At 37.0% G+C, this 15,763-nt stretch overlaps 3 protein-coding genes across 5 annotated transcripts in view; 1 reads left to right on the forward strand and 2 right to left on the reverse strand.

Moving 5' to 3' along the window:
- Positions 1-6,669, reverse strand: part of LOC108110659 (MKRN2 opposite strand protein) — a 51,635-nt gene extending 44,966 nt beyond the window's left edge. Inside the window, exon 1 of the mRNA XM_017219773.2 lies at positions 6,355-6,669. The gene's annotated coding sequence lies outside the window, so the exon portion shown is untranslated. The remainder of the gene's footprint in view (positions 1-6,354) is intronic.
- LOC108110658 (protein eyes shut) overlaps positions 1-7,583 on the forward strand; it is a 50,387-nt gene extending 42,804 nt beyond the window's left edge. Inside the window, 8 exon segments of the mRNA XM_017219772.2 lie at positions 1,029-1,321; positions 1,424-2,084; positions 2,151-2,314; positions 2,443-2,852; positions 2,854-3,175; positions 3,298-3,540; positions 5,365-5,865; positions 7,090-7,583. Of these exon segments, the coding sequence (XP_017075261.2) occupies positions 1,029-1,321; positions 1,424-2,084; positions 2,151-2,314; positions 2,443-2,852; positions 2,854-3,175; positions 3,298-3,540; positions 5,365-5,865; positions 7,090-7,277 (2,782 nt within the window). The 3' untranslated portion in view covers positions 7,278-7,583.
- Positions 7,584-9,605: 2,022 nt separating this feature from the next.
- Positions 9,606-15,712, reverse strand: LOC108110661 (ras-related protein Rab-5B). Of its 3 annotated transcripts, none has more exons than XM_017219774.2 (6): positions 15,604-15,712; positions 11,887-12,297; positions 11,693-11,813; positions 11,202-11,370; positions 11,025-11,138; positions 9,606-10,962 (listed from the first exon to the last, which is right to left on the reverse strand). In XM_017219774.2, exons 2-5 carry the CDS (start codon positions 12,153-12,155, stop codon positions 11,038-11,040), a joined length of 660 nt encoding a protein of 219 aa, XP_017075263.1. In that variant the 5' UTR covers positions 12,156-12,297; positions 15,604-15,712; the 3' UTR covers positions 9,606-10,962; positions 11,025-11,037. The 3 variants fall into 3 exon arrangements, with proteins under 3 accessions (XP_017075263.1, XP_017075264.1, XP_017075265.1); XM_017219775.2 differs by lacking the exon at positions 15,604-15,712 and adding an exon at positions 15,351-15,454; XM_017219776.2 differs by lacking the exon at positions 15,604-15,712 and adding an exon at positions 14,098-14,116.
- Between the last annotated feature and the right edge of the window lie 51 nt (positions 15,713-15,763).

Raw genomic sequence — 15,763 nt, forward strand, 5'->3', positions numbered from 1 at the left:
ACCAGATTATATGGCTACCGGAGTGTTAAAAACTTTTTCCGTAGCTACATGAAAAAATTAACTCTGCTTACGTGCAGAGATAAAAATGGAAATGACCGGAGTTTCCAGATACGGATATAGCTAATACCTAAAGATCGTATATGTACTAAAAGGATCCGCATGTGACCAGTGGGATTGGTTGAATAAAAAACCAAAGTGCAGTCATCAAATGAGATATAAATTATAATGTAGCTCTAATTTTGCCTTCTAATTAAACAAATATAATTATTTTCTTTCTCTACCATTTATCATATATTATACCATAAAGATAGCCTTTAGCTATACATTTTAATATGCCTTGAAATGTCATAAATGCATAAAGAATTCTCAACGAATTCCATGCCTACCATAGACCTCAAGTTTCTTTGGCAAAGGAACTTCTTAGCCATAAAAGAAATAGCCATGCTAAAAGCTTATATATTATGGCCTCTTACCAAGTATGCCAGTGAAAATGCAGCGAGCCCGATGAAAAGGACATCTCAAAGGAGGTGGCATAAGGATGATGGGATGAGGACAGCCAGTCAGCGAATGCGGAAGCCATTCGTCAGTGTGCAACGTTCATAAAAGCGCGCGAGCACAAACAGATGGCCCAAATGCAGGGGGGGGGCTAGGTGCTGAGAGGGTGAAGAAAAGGGGGTCACAAGGCGACAAGGGGGCGGGCACATCCGTGTCGAAAGCGCTGACAGCTGTGGGCTGTTTGTCAAATGGCGCATAAGGATGGTGAAAAGGACATACCGGCCATGGTATTGGCATGTTGAATTAGCTTAGCTCATGAAATTAGCTGCGACACCTAACTCATCGCCCTGTCTTCATTCTACACAGAGAAAAATAAATATTTTTCTTTTAAAAATAATAAATTTAAAACTGGGAAATATATAAAAATCAAATTTTTTTACTTAATTAATAAAAAACTGGAAAATATGAAAAAAAATATTTTAAAGTAACATTTAAATTCCTACAAAATTTCATTAAAATATTTCTCAATGTAGAGATGCCCTAGATGGATTTGGCATTACGGAATGCGGCTCTTTGGCCTGTCTATCGAGTCCTTGTCGCAATGGCGCCGCCTGCATAAAGATCGAAACCAATGATCTGGACGAGAATGGCGAGAAGGCGGAGAAATGGAAATGCAAATGTCCCACTGGCTATATGGGACCTACCTGCGAGATATCCGTCTGCGAGGACAACCCTTGTCAGTACGGTGGAACCTGCGTACAATTTCCGGGAAGCGGTTATCTCTGCCTATGCCCACTGGGCAAACATGGCCACTACTGCGAGCACAGTAAGTCATAGAAAATATATTCTAATTTTTTATTTCTCTTTTTAAGATTAAATAAAATAAGAAAAATTACTTAATTTTCAAACTATTTATTATATTTAACAGATCTTGAGGTGGCCCTGCCTTCCTTCTCCGGCAGCGTCAATGGACTCTCTTCGTTTGTGGCCTACACAGTGCCCATACCCCTGGAGTACTCACTCGAGCTGAGCTTTAAGATCCTACCACAAACCATGTCTCAAATTTCACTCCTGGCCTTTTTCGGCCAGTCGGGTTATCACGATGAGAAGAGCGATCACCTGGCGGTGAGCTTCATCCAGGGGTACATAATGCTCACTTGGAATCTGGGAGCTGGACCTCGTCGCATTTTCACCCAGAAACCCATTGATTTCCGACTGGATGCTCCTCGAGTTCCCTACGAAATCAAAGTGGGCCGCATTGGTCGACAGGCCTGGCTTTCGGTAGATGGAAAGTTTAATATTACAGGTCGTTCGCCGGGAAGTGGCAGTCGAATGGATGTACTCCCCATTTTGTATCTTGGAGGTCATGAGATAGCCAACTTCAATACGTTGCCACATGATTTGCCATTGCACTCTGGGTTCCAAGGTTGCATTTACGATGTGCAATTGAAGGCGGGACAGGTTACGGTGCCACTTCAGGAGACACGCGGGGTCAGAGGTCGCGGCGTGGGTCAGTGCGGAACCAGAGAATGCCATCGACACGCCTGCCAGCACGATGGCGCCTGTCTTCAGCATGGAGCAACCTTTACGTGAGCTCAACTTTTGTTATTCTAATCCAAAATATAGATTATAAATTCCTTTTTCATTCAATTTAGTTGCATCTGCCAAGAGGGCTGGTATGGTCCACTGTGCGCCCAACCCACTAATCCCTGCGACTCCTTCAATAACAAGTGCTACGAGGATGCCACTTGTGTGCCATTGGTCAATGGCTATGAATGTGATTGTCCTGTAGGTCGAACAGGGAAAAACTGCGAAGAGGGTAAGATTCCTCAAATGCTCATCATTTCCAATCTTACAAATAAAAGTTAAAAACTAAATTATAAGCAACGTTTCAAGTACTCAAATAAACTTCTAATTAATTTCAATTCAATCTCTTTCAATCTTTAGTAATCCGATCTCTGAGCGATGTATCCTTGACCGGAAGACGTTCGTATCTGGCGGTTCGTTGGCCATATCTATATGATGGTGGGGATAAGCTGGGAGCCAAGCGCTCTCAAATGGTCAGCTATCGAAACTTTACCAAAAAGTTAATGCCACCGAAACCCATAACCACACCCAGCACACACTTTGTGATGAAACTGTTGAATGAGGTGGAAAAACAGCGCAGTTTTTCCCCAGTTCCCTTAATGGGATCGAAGACTTTCGAGGAGCACCATCGAGTGCAGTTCTTCTTTATCGAATTCCAACTGCGTCCCCTCTCGGAAAGAGGATTACTCCTGTACTTCGGCACCCTGAACAACAATCAGGATAAGAAGATTGGATTTGTATCACTTTCCCTGCAGGGTGGAGTGGTGGAAGTTCAGGATTTCTGGTCCCAGTACCCATGTGACGGTAGTGAGGAGTGTTCGTATGTTGGCCATCGGCGAGTGGCACAAGATCAAGATGGCACAGCGCGGCAGATGGTTGACTTTGTGGGTAGAGGGCAGTGCTTCATCAGCATTGGCTCCTTCTGCAGAGGTTCTCGTCGAACCGGACTCTTTGCTCTATATTGGAGGACTCAAAGATGTGTCGAAGCTGCCGCATAATGCCATCTCCGGATTCCCCATCCCCTTCAGGGGTTGTGTTCGTGGATTGGTGGTTAGCGGAACTCGCATAGTGCTCAACGAAACCAACATTGTGGGTGAGTAAACTTTGATATATATTCGTTATATATACGCCTACTAAGTTTTTTGTTAATCATAGTTTAAGAACTCTAAAAAAATGAATCATTTTGTAAACTTAATCCAAATTTTAAACCATTAGAATCGCGTAATATTCGAGACTGTGATGGCACCGCATGTGGCGGAGATTCCTGTGAATCTGGCGGACATTGTTGGCTGGATGAGAAGCTGCAACCGCACTGCATCTGTCCGGAATATGCCAAAGGTGATCGCTGTGAATATTCGGAGACCTGCAAGCTCATTCCGTGCAAAAATAATGGAAGATGTCTGAGAAGTGGACGCTGCTCGTGTCCAAATGGTTGGGGAGGCTTCTACTGTGAGATTGGTAAGTAGCCAAAAAGGTCATTAACCGTGAGCTCAGTGGGCGCACCTTAAAAGTCAGTCAGTTGTAGTTACAATAGCAGTAACTCATATTAATGCCAAGAAAAACAAGTTTCATAAATCTTCGGGCAGCTTCAAGTTCAATTCCCAAAAAATGTGTCACGAGTAAAAGTTTGTTTTCGCAATTCATACAGAAGCTAAAATGATTTTATTATTATAATCATTTATACTTCATTTTTTTTTTTTTTTTTTTCTTATCTCTTTTTGTGAGTTTGGCTGTGCGGAGTTGTGGGGCAAACAAGTTTTAAAGTCGCAGAGTAGAACAACATTATTATTATAATTAGAGATTGACGGCAGCAGAAAATAACCATTAACAGCGGCATTTGGATTTGGATTCTGGATGGTCGAGTGCACAGCGGGGTCAGGAAGTTGGCTGGCCAAAAAAAAATAACACGAAAATTAGCCATCTGTGATTCACAACAAAAACAATAAAGAGCACTATAAATTGGAATGATGTTAGAGATAGAAAATAATTAAAACTTGCCATGATTCAAAGTTGAATGCTCTCGTTTTGTTTTTTTTTGGATATGCAAATTTGTGATATTCAAGCATTTAGTTTTTGATTCATAATTATTACAAAATATTTATAATATTATATAATTGGGTATCTCCTTAAATGGCCAGTTGAAGTTAAAATTACCCATAATTGTGTTAAAAAATTCCTTTCTCTTTTTAATTATTAGTTCTGTCGCAGTTCTAGAAACTTTTTAAGACAATTTCAATTATCCAATCAATAATTTCAATATTTAAATACCCGCTCATAAATGCAACATTATTCAAAATTATAATGACACTGAGCCAACCGAAACATCAATCAAGCATCTGCGAAACAAGCTTTTTGATTATATGAAATCGGCAGATGCGTTTTTTGTTTATTTCTTTATCCATCGAATGTTATATGTGGAGATTCCAGCTGCCTGCCTTTCACTTATTAGCAAATTGTGAATTAACATGCCACAAAGGCAACTTGAAATTGAAATTGAAGAAATGCAAGCCGGTGAAGGGAAATCGAAAAGATAAGAAGAAATATACGGAAAACTTTCCAAGTAAACCATCGAAAATCTAGAAGCTAGGAAAATCGTAAAGATCATGGAAAAAAGAAATTATGACAGTCAGCAGATGGCTAACAAAAAGCTAGAAGAGAAAAGTGAGAGGAAGTGTAAGAAAAATTAATAACCAGACGATAATAGAGATTAATCTTTGCCTCAAGTTCAGGTTCTGTGATGAGTCATAACAAGAAAAAAACTGGAAAGTGAGTGAAGTTGAAGAGAAGGAAAATCAGACAAATGGGTAAAGAAAAGTGTATAGTATAGTGAATGATTATTTGGCTAAAAACTTTAATCAAATATTTGCTGTGAAATTTCATATTCAACCAAATTCATTTCAATTTAAACCAAAAACATTTTGCCAAAGATTAAAAATGTAAAACTTTTATCAATAAGTCACAATTTTTCTAGTTTTCTAAGTACTTTAACAAGAGAAAACCTCCAAGTAGATTAGAAAGAAGATTGAGCAAGTCTAAATGGAAGATGATGGTAGGCTTATAAACGAGATCAGGGCCTGAAGCTGAAGATTCATAAAGTGAAACAAAAGACGAAGACGAACAATGCAGCCGGAGCAGCGGCAAGCTGATGCTGTAATTTAATTATGTATCGCATGCAATGTGTTTAATGCAACAACGCCAGCGTGTGTGTCTGCCACAGCCGCTTCTCTTTTCCCCTCCTGCAATATTATATATTACTTATAATTTTTTTTTTGATTTTTCTAGCCATGAGCAAACCAACAACGCCGAGCTTCCGTGGCAACAGTTACCTGATCTTGCCGCCGCCACGAATTCCAATGAAAGACAAGAGACGGGGACCCTCTCTCTATGTCCGCCCCCGCGAAGCCATCCAAGTTTCGCTGAATTTCTCGACCATCGAACCGGACGGACTGCTCCTTTGGAGCGAGCACGAAAAGAGTAAGTTCCTGGGTCTAGGATTGGAAGCGGGTCACCTGAAGTTGGCCAGTAATCTTTTGGGCAGTACCAACGATACGGTTAGGGCTCCGGCCAGTGGTTTTATAGCCGACGGAGCTTGGCATTGGACGAGTATACTGTTGGATCGATCGAGACTGGAACTTCAGCTAGATGGCGAAGTGATCTTCACGGAGAGATTACCCGAGAATGGCAGATCCTGGGCCTCCACAACCCCGAGAACAACTATAGCGGGCAGGCGCAAGAATTCCAACAAAGAGCCAACAATTAGCTACGAGGATGTCTTCTACTTGGGTGAGTTTATAAGTTTTGATAAGATCACAATCATATTTAAAGTACTTAGGTTTTTAAAAAATTGTTTATCATTTTACCAGTAAATGCAACTTATCTCTTACTTTTTCTCCCAGAAATTTATGTTTATCGTATAACGTATAATTTATACACAAAATTGATCATTAAAACTTTCTGTTTTGCATATCACAAGTGGTTATCAAACAAGTTTTGTTTATTTAATAACACTAAAATATAATAATCGCATTACAATGTTGTATGAATTATTGCCTAATGATCCGACTTACCGGTTTCCTTTTTATTTTCTACAATAACATAATTTATAAGACTATTTAGGCATTATAAGACTTTTTTTTGCAATAATAGCACATATTTTTTTATAAATATTCTATGGGAATTCAATTTGTTTGACCCCCAAAACATGATTACACTCACAAAAACATAGATATTGGATTACAAGTTATAAATAAAACTTAAAAATTTAGCTCTTACCACTGATCCAATTACTTTTTTATGGCTTTCTCATCAAAATTCACTAAAACTAGTTTCAAAATGTTTACAAATTTTAAAACAAACGCAACTGCTACAATTTTAATGCAATTTTAAAATCCACTTGTTGATAAGTTCACTTTTTTTTAAATGTTAAAACTAGCAAGAATTAATGTGAAAAAACCCACGATCACTTAAGACTTTAACTAGTAATTGGCAAGACTGTTTTTACAAGCTTTTTAGCTATAACTTATAGTTCACGACATTTAAATATTTTAAAACAACGATTTCAAGCCATACTTGCTGAAAAGTCGCGAGCCGAACAAACACTGACTTAAACTGGGCTGCCAACTCGGTAGCGTAAAACAGCTGTTGAGCCAATAGCTTGTTTAACCAAACCAGATGTTCAATTTAGTGCTGTTAGACGCAACAACACAATGTTAACTTACGAAGCTTACGAATTAAACAATACAAATTTTATTAATAAAGATGAAAAGTCTACCAGTTTAATAAATAACCTTACTAACAGAAATATTTAATACAATCGCAGTATTAAGATTTATGTAAAAACTTATGAAAATAATTTCATGTTCAAATTAAAACTTACTATTAGCCATTAAATTTTGCTGTTATTTGCGTAGCAGTCCAAGTGCTGAAAACGCAACCATTTACCTTACCCAACACTAACAACTGTTCAAATCAAAATAATAAGAAATCATTTTCTACTCTAAAAAACAGGCGGTTTTCCCAATTCGGACTCGGTGAGCAGGCGCACAAAAGGCCGGTTCTTCGATCCGTTCAAGGGCTGCCTGCAGGACATCCAGTTCGGAGCTGAACCCACAGCGATTATCAGCGATTTCTCGACGTACCAGGGCGAGAACATTGGATCCTGTGATCTGCACGGCGATGAGCCTTTAATTGTATAGGAAACAAAATCAAAAGTAACATGGAGTAATGGATAAATCGGAGTTACGAATCTGTAGAACACTTTGATCAATTTAGATTATCAAGATTGGCAATATTCTTGAGAAGCTAATTGAGGACGCGATATATAGAGAGAACTACTTGTAAGCTAAGTGATAAGCGAGTTTATATAGGAAGTGTGGGGGGAATCCCCTGCCAGAATCAATATATACACACAGTTTTTGGGCAAAGCTATCGATAAAAGACAGACGAATAAAAGAAAAGAAATGGAACGTAATTTTGTAAATTTTATAGAAATAAATGAAAAACAAAAAAAAGACAATGTTTAGACTTAAACAATGGAAACAAACAAAACAAATTAACTGGTTTATCAAAACAATACCAAAAGCAAAACTAAGACAAAATTTTAGACTAGCATCTAAATCTAGAAAATACCGATACCAGATAAAGATATAAACTTCTCTAACGTAAGTGATATTTCAAGTGGAATAACGATTATGGATAAACGATCCAAAAAGCAACTTAACTTATCTCTATGTATATTGTTTTTGTTGAGCCAACCTTTTGTTATGCAATCGTTAGCATTTGTGTTATAAAATTGAAAAACTAAACATATTTTCCTTAAATTGCAATACTAATTTATCTACGATAACTGCCCCTAACACGATTCTGCCATTTTTAGTTATTCAACTTAAAAGTAATAATTTAGTTAGTTGGATATTAGCGTCCTTGTTATCTCTGTACGTTAAATAGCATAACAATCTCCTGATTGAAGCCATTTAGTTGCCTTGTAGTAAGTTAGCGTATACTCTATATGATTTATCTTCAACTAACTCAAATTCGAAGTCGACTATTCTAACAACAAATCAAGACGCATATGGAAAATCTATGCTAGTCATACAATATAATTATTCTTATAAATGGGAAACCAAGTAGCAAGACAGATACAAACAAACAAAAATATATATACAATACTTATACAATACGAAACCAAATGAAAATTGTAACCAAAACTGTAAGTTAAGTATGTATTTATTTCGAGAGACATCTTAATCAGTTATAATTTTAAATAAAAAATGTGGGAATTAGAAAAGGTTAATAAAACTTAAAAGATGCGATTTGTTTTATTTGGGATTCTGGTGGCTTGATATTACAATAAAGTAATTAATTTAGACTCCTATTTATGAATATAATCACGGTAAGCTTTACAAATTTATTTATATATCTTTATCATTTTTAATTAAAATCTTCCAGTTTCTGATATGATTATTACAAGTACCAAGAAGATCTTCTTCGCTTAATTGATGCTTTTGAATTTCTTAAAGCAATTGCTGAAAAAAAATAACATTAGCGTATAAAAGCGAAAAAGAATTTACAATTTTAAAACTAACCAACATCAAGGAAGCACTTGCTGACATTCAAGTTGGTAATTGCAGATGTTTCCCAAAAGATTAATCCATTTCTCTCAGCATATTTCTCCGCCTCAAAAGTGGACACAACTCGATTGTTGGGAATATCAATCTTGTTGCCCACCAAGGCTATAACTTTCCTTGGATTTAATGTCTATAAAATAAAGAAATATTAAACATTTAAAAAAATAAATCCAAACTTTAAGCCTACCCAATCATTGAGTTCTTCGGCCAACTGGATCACATCATTATAACTCTTTCGATCATGAATATCGTATACCAATAGGGCACTTTCATGGTTTGTATATAGCCTTTTTACTATCTCTTTGAATCTAAGTTAAACAAAAATATAACAAATACAACAACTCATAAAATTAAAATATTAAAATATCAAAAACAAAACGAATTTATCTGGGATAATAAATCTTATTTTTAATATGATAATACTCACCTCTCGTGACCCGTTGTATCCCAGATCTTCAACCTGGTAGTTTCATGAGGTTCCAGTATAGTTTTAAACACAAACTCCACTCCCTCAGTGGGTTGAATATTTTCAGGGACTTCACCGCTTACATATTGCGAGACTAACAAAGATTTTCCAACGCTTGCATTTCCTAGGATAACCACATCAGCAGAAAAGACTATTTCCATCTTTCACCGATCCGCTCTAGAAGAGCTCCAACTCGAGACTAATTAAAGGAATATTACGATGATTATTGGTGAAATTCCCTTTTAAAGTCCAGACAATTCGTCATCATCCAACCTACGTTTAGTAATGACTAACGTTAGAACCCAACTAGCTATTAATATCCACTTGACAGGATGAAAATTTCCTTAATTTAATTTTTTAAAACTGCAAAAACACTGTTTTTTTCCTATTATAATTTAGTGACCCATAATTTAAATAAAAATTTTGGTTCATTGTCGATTCAAATCGAATGACTCTATATATATACGAACTCATATATATATATAAGTAAATACGATGTTTTCATTTATTATAATTTATAAATGGTAAATTTAAATACATATAGACAACATAAAAATTATGAATTGGAAAGAAATAAGCATCGGATCATATAGATGTCTCGTGGAACGATTTAAACAAATAGTTTATGGTATTGTGTTGTTCGATTCGTTTTATTTACGTTTGTTTTTCTCTTTGCATTATGGTAAAGTATTTCAAGGTTTATGCTTAAGATTTCACTTTACTTCCTTCGCTTAATTGCATACTAGATGTAAGTTTAATTTTTATTTTTTATTTTTATGGTTTACGATAGTTTCTCCTTTCTCGTTTATGTTTAAAGATAGTAGCATTAAATCTTCGATTGCTGCTAGAATGTGGAAAAATAGTTCAAACAAGACGAAACTAAAAAAAATTTTAATTATGCATAATTTGTTTTCTTTTTGTTTTTTTTTTGTGGTTTTTGTTTTCTTTCATTTTCATATGTGTATATATAATTTATATAAATTGCAACTATCACACGTGTCCACCGCGACCCGGAGTCGAATCCGTATCCGAGTTTGGTAACTGGAATCTGGAATCCAGTGCTTCGGAGCCGGAGAGACACACACATTGCCACAGACCGAGGCGAGCGAGGATCTTCAGCCGCTGGCCTGAACTTTTGCTCCTTGTGGTGTTTCTTTTTTTTTTATTTTTTTTTTTTTTTTTTTTTTTTTGGAACGCTGCTGAGAACAACTGCAACTGGAATCTTCCCTTTACTTAATTCTCTCAGAAACTTACACGAAATGTAAACTTTACAAATATTATTTTGCTCGCTTAGATGCTTTCCGGGATTTTCTGTTTTTTTACAATACAATTTCAAACTTTCTACGACACGATGAACTCTGCAAAAACCTTCTGCCCTTTCTCTTCAACTTGTTATTTTTTTGCTTTGTTATTTGAAATGTTGTTTATGTTGGTATTATACTGATAGTTTAGCTCTATTGCAATGGGCGTGTCAGTTTTCCATCTTTTTTTGATTTTGGACAGTTATCGGTTCTAATGAGAGGAAATTTAGGGTTTGGGAATTTTTAACTAACTTTCATTAATTGCAACTTTCGTTTATGTTGGGTAGGGGAACTCCGTCGGTATTTAGTTTATAATCCTTATGTGGTCTTTATTATTATTGTTTATGTGGCTCCCAAATGAATTTACTGTCCCCTGGGAGAGCCGGCTTTAGGTATTTCTTTCTGATTCTGTTGAATTTTTAAATAATTTTTTTATTTATAATTATCAGCATAAACTTTTCAAATCTCTCGTTGGAAATTTCATTTTCTAGAAAGCCAAATGAGAACGTTATTATAAACGGAGCCATCATTCGGTTGGAATGAACTAACCTACAAAAGGACATCACTTGCAGCAGTTGTTCGTCGGTCGATTTGTTTCGGTGCCAGTCGGCCTTATGCTGGTACCCTGATTGTTGGCGCCATCGTTCTTAGGTAGTTTCTTGGCTATAATTAGAAAAGTGATTAGCTTAGTTTCCAGTATGGTTCTTGGTGTCATTAATAGCCTACCAATGGCCAAGAAAATGTCGTTGACATTCATGCCCGTCTTGGCGGATGTTTCCATGAACAGCAGGCCGTTCTCCTCGGCATATTGCTTCGCTTCATCGAACTCCACGACGCGAATGTTTGACAGATCCGCCTTGTTGCCGGCCAGCGCAATGACAATGTTTGGTGAGGCCTGGAAAAGAGGAAAATAAACATTTTATTACATTGAAAAGTATTAGAAAAAAAATTTTGTAATCATAAACTCAGTTAAGTCTTATATACACATAAACAACTAACAGCAGTTACCCAAGTTGGAAAAGAATAACAACTAAATAAATGCAATGGGGCATGAACGAATGCCGAATGTCTCGAATCAAGTTCAATGCACCCACTGGAGGGCAGTTAATGTACAACAATAAAAAAGTAATTCACATCCATTCAATAATGAAACGCTGTGCACGAGATAGCATTGACCTTGATGGTGAAAACGGAAGAACGGAAATGATGACACTCACTTGTTTATGCAGTTCCTTGACCCAAGTCTTCGCACGCTGAAAACTGTCTTGATTCTGTATATCATAGACAACGATGGCGGCCTGCGCTCCCCGATAATACATGGGAGCTAAGCTGTGGTATCTGTAAACGCAAATATACATTGTTAAAATCAGCTCACAAGTTCAAGATTAAAGTTAATCCCTCCAATAATTACCGCTCTTGGCCAGCCGTGTCCCAGATCTCGAACTTAACGACAGTATCCTCTATGCAAATGGTCTGTGTCAGAAAGGCTGCACCTATCGTGCTCTCCTGGTACTCGTGGAACTGTCCCTTGACGAAGCGCAGCACCAGGGATGACTTGCCCACGGCGGATTCGCCGAGGAGCACCAACTTGAATTGGCAACTTTTATTCTGCGAATTGCCATTGGGTCGCTGCGCCGCTCCAGTGCCGCTGGCACCGCCGCTGCGTGGTGTGGTTGCCATGATCGGTTCGGATTGGATCGGATGCGGTCTTCCTCCTTTGAGATGGCAACTGATGATTTTCTACGGACGGTTATTGCAACTCACTCCCTCTCTGCTGAGTAAGTCTTTTCGGAAAGATTGCTGCTGAGTGTGGATGCGGAATCTAAAAGATTAAAAATAACAAATAAATCTCTGAGATAGTAAGATAGAAACGATATAATGATTCAAAGTATCTTGTATAAAATCCGACACTTGAAAATATTGCATATGTGGATACATGATAAACACACAGGAAAACGTCAGAGGACAGAGTGGCGCCCTTGTTTGTTTAATGACGCCGTCGACAAGCTTAACGAATTGAATGAAATATGTACATATATCCGACAATATGCATAAAAGGCCTCCATCATCCATCAGTGAAAAGTAAAACAGAGCAAAAAGAGCGCCGTTGCTAATGGTAATCGATAAATCCAATTGAAACTGAAAGCCATACGCCCTAAAAAAAACTCTCAACTGAATACAAATTACTTAATTTCAATACTTTCACACGTCAGAAAAACAAATCATTATCGTTCACGTCACTTAGCAACATAATACTACTGATAAGAAAGTCGAACTATCAGAGAAAGTACAAATCCGGAACTACGAATTTCAATGTCAAGAACTGGGCTTGGAAAATTGCTTGCGTGTCGGCTTCAAACACTCACAAACTTAGTTAATTGCATGTGTAAAAACAAACACAGCAACAACTAAAAATACTTTGGCAAACACTAAAGAGAAGCCTTAAAAATGTTGTTTAGGCCCAATTATTGTTTTTCCCTTTCTTCTTTAATTTCCAAGCCGCAAATATAAAGGTTTGCAATTAAACAAAATTCTTATCGAGTTTGTATGGGAAAACTTAGTTATCGTAATAAACCATTTATTGGAACTCCTTCAGCTACTATACAATTGATAATTCCGACAGTTTCTGATAAAACTATTTTCGAGGGCGGGTTATTTAGAAATATAAAATGATATTTATTACGTATTGAGGGGACGCCTCGAATTATTCAGACGGAATGCGTGCGGTTTCGACAATCTATCTGTTATCAGTGTTATTTTTATGATTCATACGCTACACTGGCCCCTCGTTTTTCTCCGTAATGAGAGCAAGTCCTCTAGAGACTTCTATATGTATCAAATTAACGTGTTTATATAAATATATTTAACTAAATATATTAATAAATATCTCAAGATAAACAAGATATTTAATATTAATCTTAACTCCATTCTCTGGACTTAGGAAAAGTTCCGAATAAATTTCAATTTGATTTTATAATGACAGACGTTGGAAATCTCAGATTCCCGACTGTAATTAATTAACACATTGAAGCCAGACTATACAGTGGAGATAAATCTACCAAGATCGGGGGATGAAAGTCTACACGAATCTTATTTATTTTGTGGAGAGAGGTTAACTAACAGCGAAGAGCTAAGGAGAGTAAGGGCGGAAGCTGAGCTGAGATAAAAATCAATGCAAAATGCATTAACGAAGGAGAGAAGCGGAGAAAGTAAAATAGTGACAAACATCACAGATGTTGTTGTTGCTTTGCGGCGTTATTAAATTAACGAAGAAGGAGAGAGGAAATATGCTGTGAGTCTCTCTATGACATTAAAAATGCAGTCAGTCAACAATTGTTTGTTTCTCCCTTCCGCCCCGTTCTATTGTTTTTGTACTAAGGCATTGGAGCAAAGTGCACAGTCACACACTCACAAACACTATCAAAAGCCGCAAACTTGCTCTCTCTTTTTTTGTTTAATTCTCTCTCACTTGCGATAAAGGAATTTCGCCTACATTTTTTTGTCCAGAGAATGACGTAGTTGCAAAGCGAAAACCGCACTTTAAATTGAATTAAAACAATCCGTTTGTAAACCAATGCGAAATTTTCCATGATCAGCCGACAGCTGGCGGTGATTAACTCACCGGGAAATGTATAAATTAACCTATCTACATAACCAATATGGTTTATTAAACCTTTAAGACACTCGAACAATAGAACTGGCCTTCGCGCCCGTCTGCGGAAAATTCAATAAAATATAAAACAACGTTCAACGCTAGGGTCAGGAAATTACGGTTCTTTTAGAACAGCTGACGATGCGTCATTCACATGTACCAACACAATTACAAACGAATCAAGAGAGAATAAGAGTGAGAACAAAAACACCACGCAGCCACAACAATGGTCAATCAAATAGCCCCTAAACAAGGTATATTAGTATTTTAAAATACACAAATACATTATAAGTGAAGTGTTTTATATAGGTATGCATTATTTTCTACAAAAAATTATTGTTGTAGAAAATACTATATTTGTATTATCATTGGATAGTCAGACGTTTTATTAGTATTTCTACTAGAAGTTCAATCTACTGAAACCTATTAACGTGGTCTTGACTGTAAAATTGCCTCACTCAAAAAGTCAACAAGTGCAATTTTCTCAGCACGCATATTTGAAGCACAGCTAAAGACCGGAGAATACAATTAGCGTTATATTTACAGTCACACATACTACTTAATAAAAATGTATTGTATGGTCCTCCCATTTTGCGAAGTGAAAAAGTCTTAAATAAACAAATGTGAGCAAATAGAAGATGGGATTTTGTTTACATTTCGGCTTTAAGAAAAACATGAGAGGAAAAGTGGGTGTTTTTTTTTTGAGACTTGTATGATAAGAAAACGTATCGCAGATAAATACACACACACTAACACAACCGAACTCTCTTTAATTAAGACGCAAAACAAGCAGAACAAAGAACCGCTATATTCTTTTCTTTGGAGCGGTTAAAACCCTAATAAATCGTGTGACCGATCAGACCGATCAGTTTCGATCAGCTTTATTCCAAGCCCACGGTGCACCTGCAGTTTCTTGATCTCTTAACAATGAAAATTGAGCAATATTTTAGTTATTGCGAACCCACTGTTCACACTGCACTTGGAGCAGGTCATATGGACGTCTCGCTTTAACGACCGCCCCCTTGGGCAACGCACCCAAAAAATTCATGGCCATCTATCGCACTCGCTCTTACACTCTTACACTATGGCGGACGGGGCGAGAAAATTTTTATACAACTTTCTTAATTAATTAAGGGGAGAAACGCGAAAGCAACAACGCAAAACAGCCGAATTACGCACTACTTAACGCGGCTCTTGAAAAACAGTATACTATTTGCATTTACGTATTTTCCTTCAACTGTGTGCCCCAAAACAGCCCCAAAGAAGCGAAACGAAACGAGCTCAGAGGGAGACAGATAGCGACTGAATTGACGATTCGCTTCTCGCAAATTTATTGTCGCGTCGGAAGTCTTGTTTTTGTCGATTTCATTTCCTGGGCGACCTCGCGGCTAGTTTTTTTTCGCGACCCTTTTATTATTGATTTCCCTGCTTATTGGAGAATTTGTTTTGATTGGTTTATTGGTAAACTTAACTTACAACTTTCCACTTTACTTTTTTATGAATAGTGTGACCGAATCTGTAAATAAAAAATCGTAGATGAGAACCAACAGTGAAGTATTTTTGTGTGTGACCGCAACAGACAAATGGTGGAAAGCTGCGGTGATATATTGAATTAATTTGGTCATACTGTTTATTA

The sequence above is a fragment of the Drosophila eugracilis genome, unplaced genomic scaffold, assembly GCF_018153835.1.
Source record: "Drosophila eugracilis isolate 14026-0451.02 unplaced genomic scaffold, ASM1815383v1 contig_445, whole genome shotgun sequence".
NCBI classification, from domain to species: Eukaryota; Metazoa; Arthropoda; class Insecta; order Diptera; family Drosophilidae; genus Drosophila; species Drosophila eugracilis.

Bases quoted from the DNA above. Each gene is read 5' to 3' on its own strand.
- LOC108110661 (XM_017219774.2), bottom strand. From the start codon at position 12,155: ATGGCAACCACACCACGCAGCGGCGGTGCCAGCGGCACTGGAGCGGCG. The intron at 11,371-11,692 runs GTGAGTGTCATC...CCTCTTTTCCAG, and splicing joins TCAAGGAACTGCATAAACAA to GCCTCACCAAACATTGTCAT. The intron at 11,139-11,201 runs GTAGGCTATTAA...TTCTAATTATAG, and splicing joins CGACATTTTCTTGGCCATTG to CCAAGAAACTACCTAAGAAC.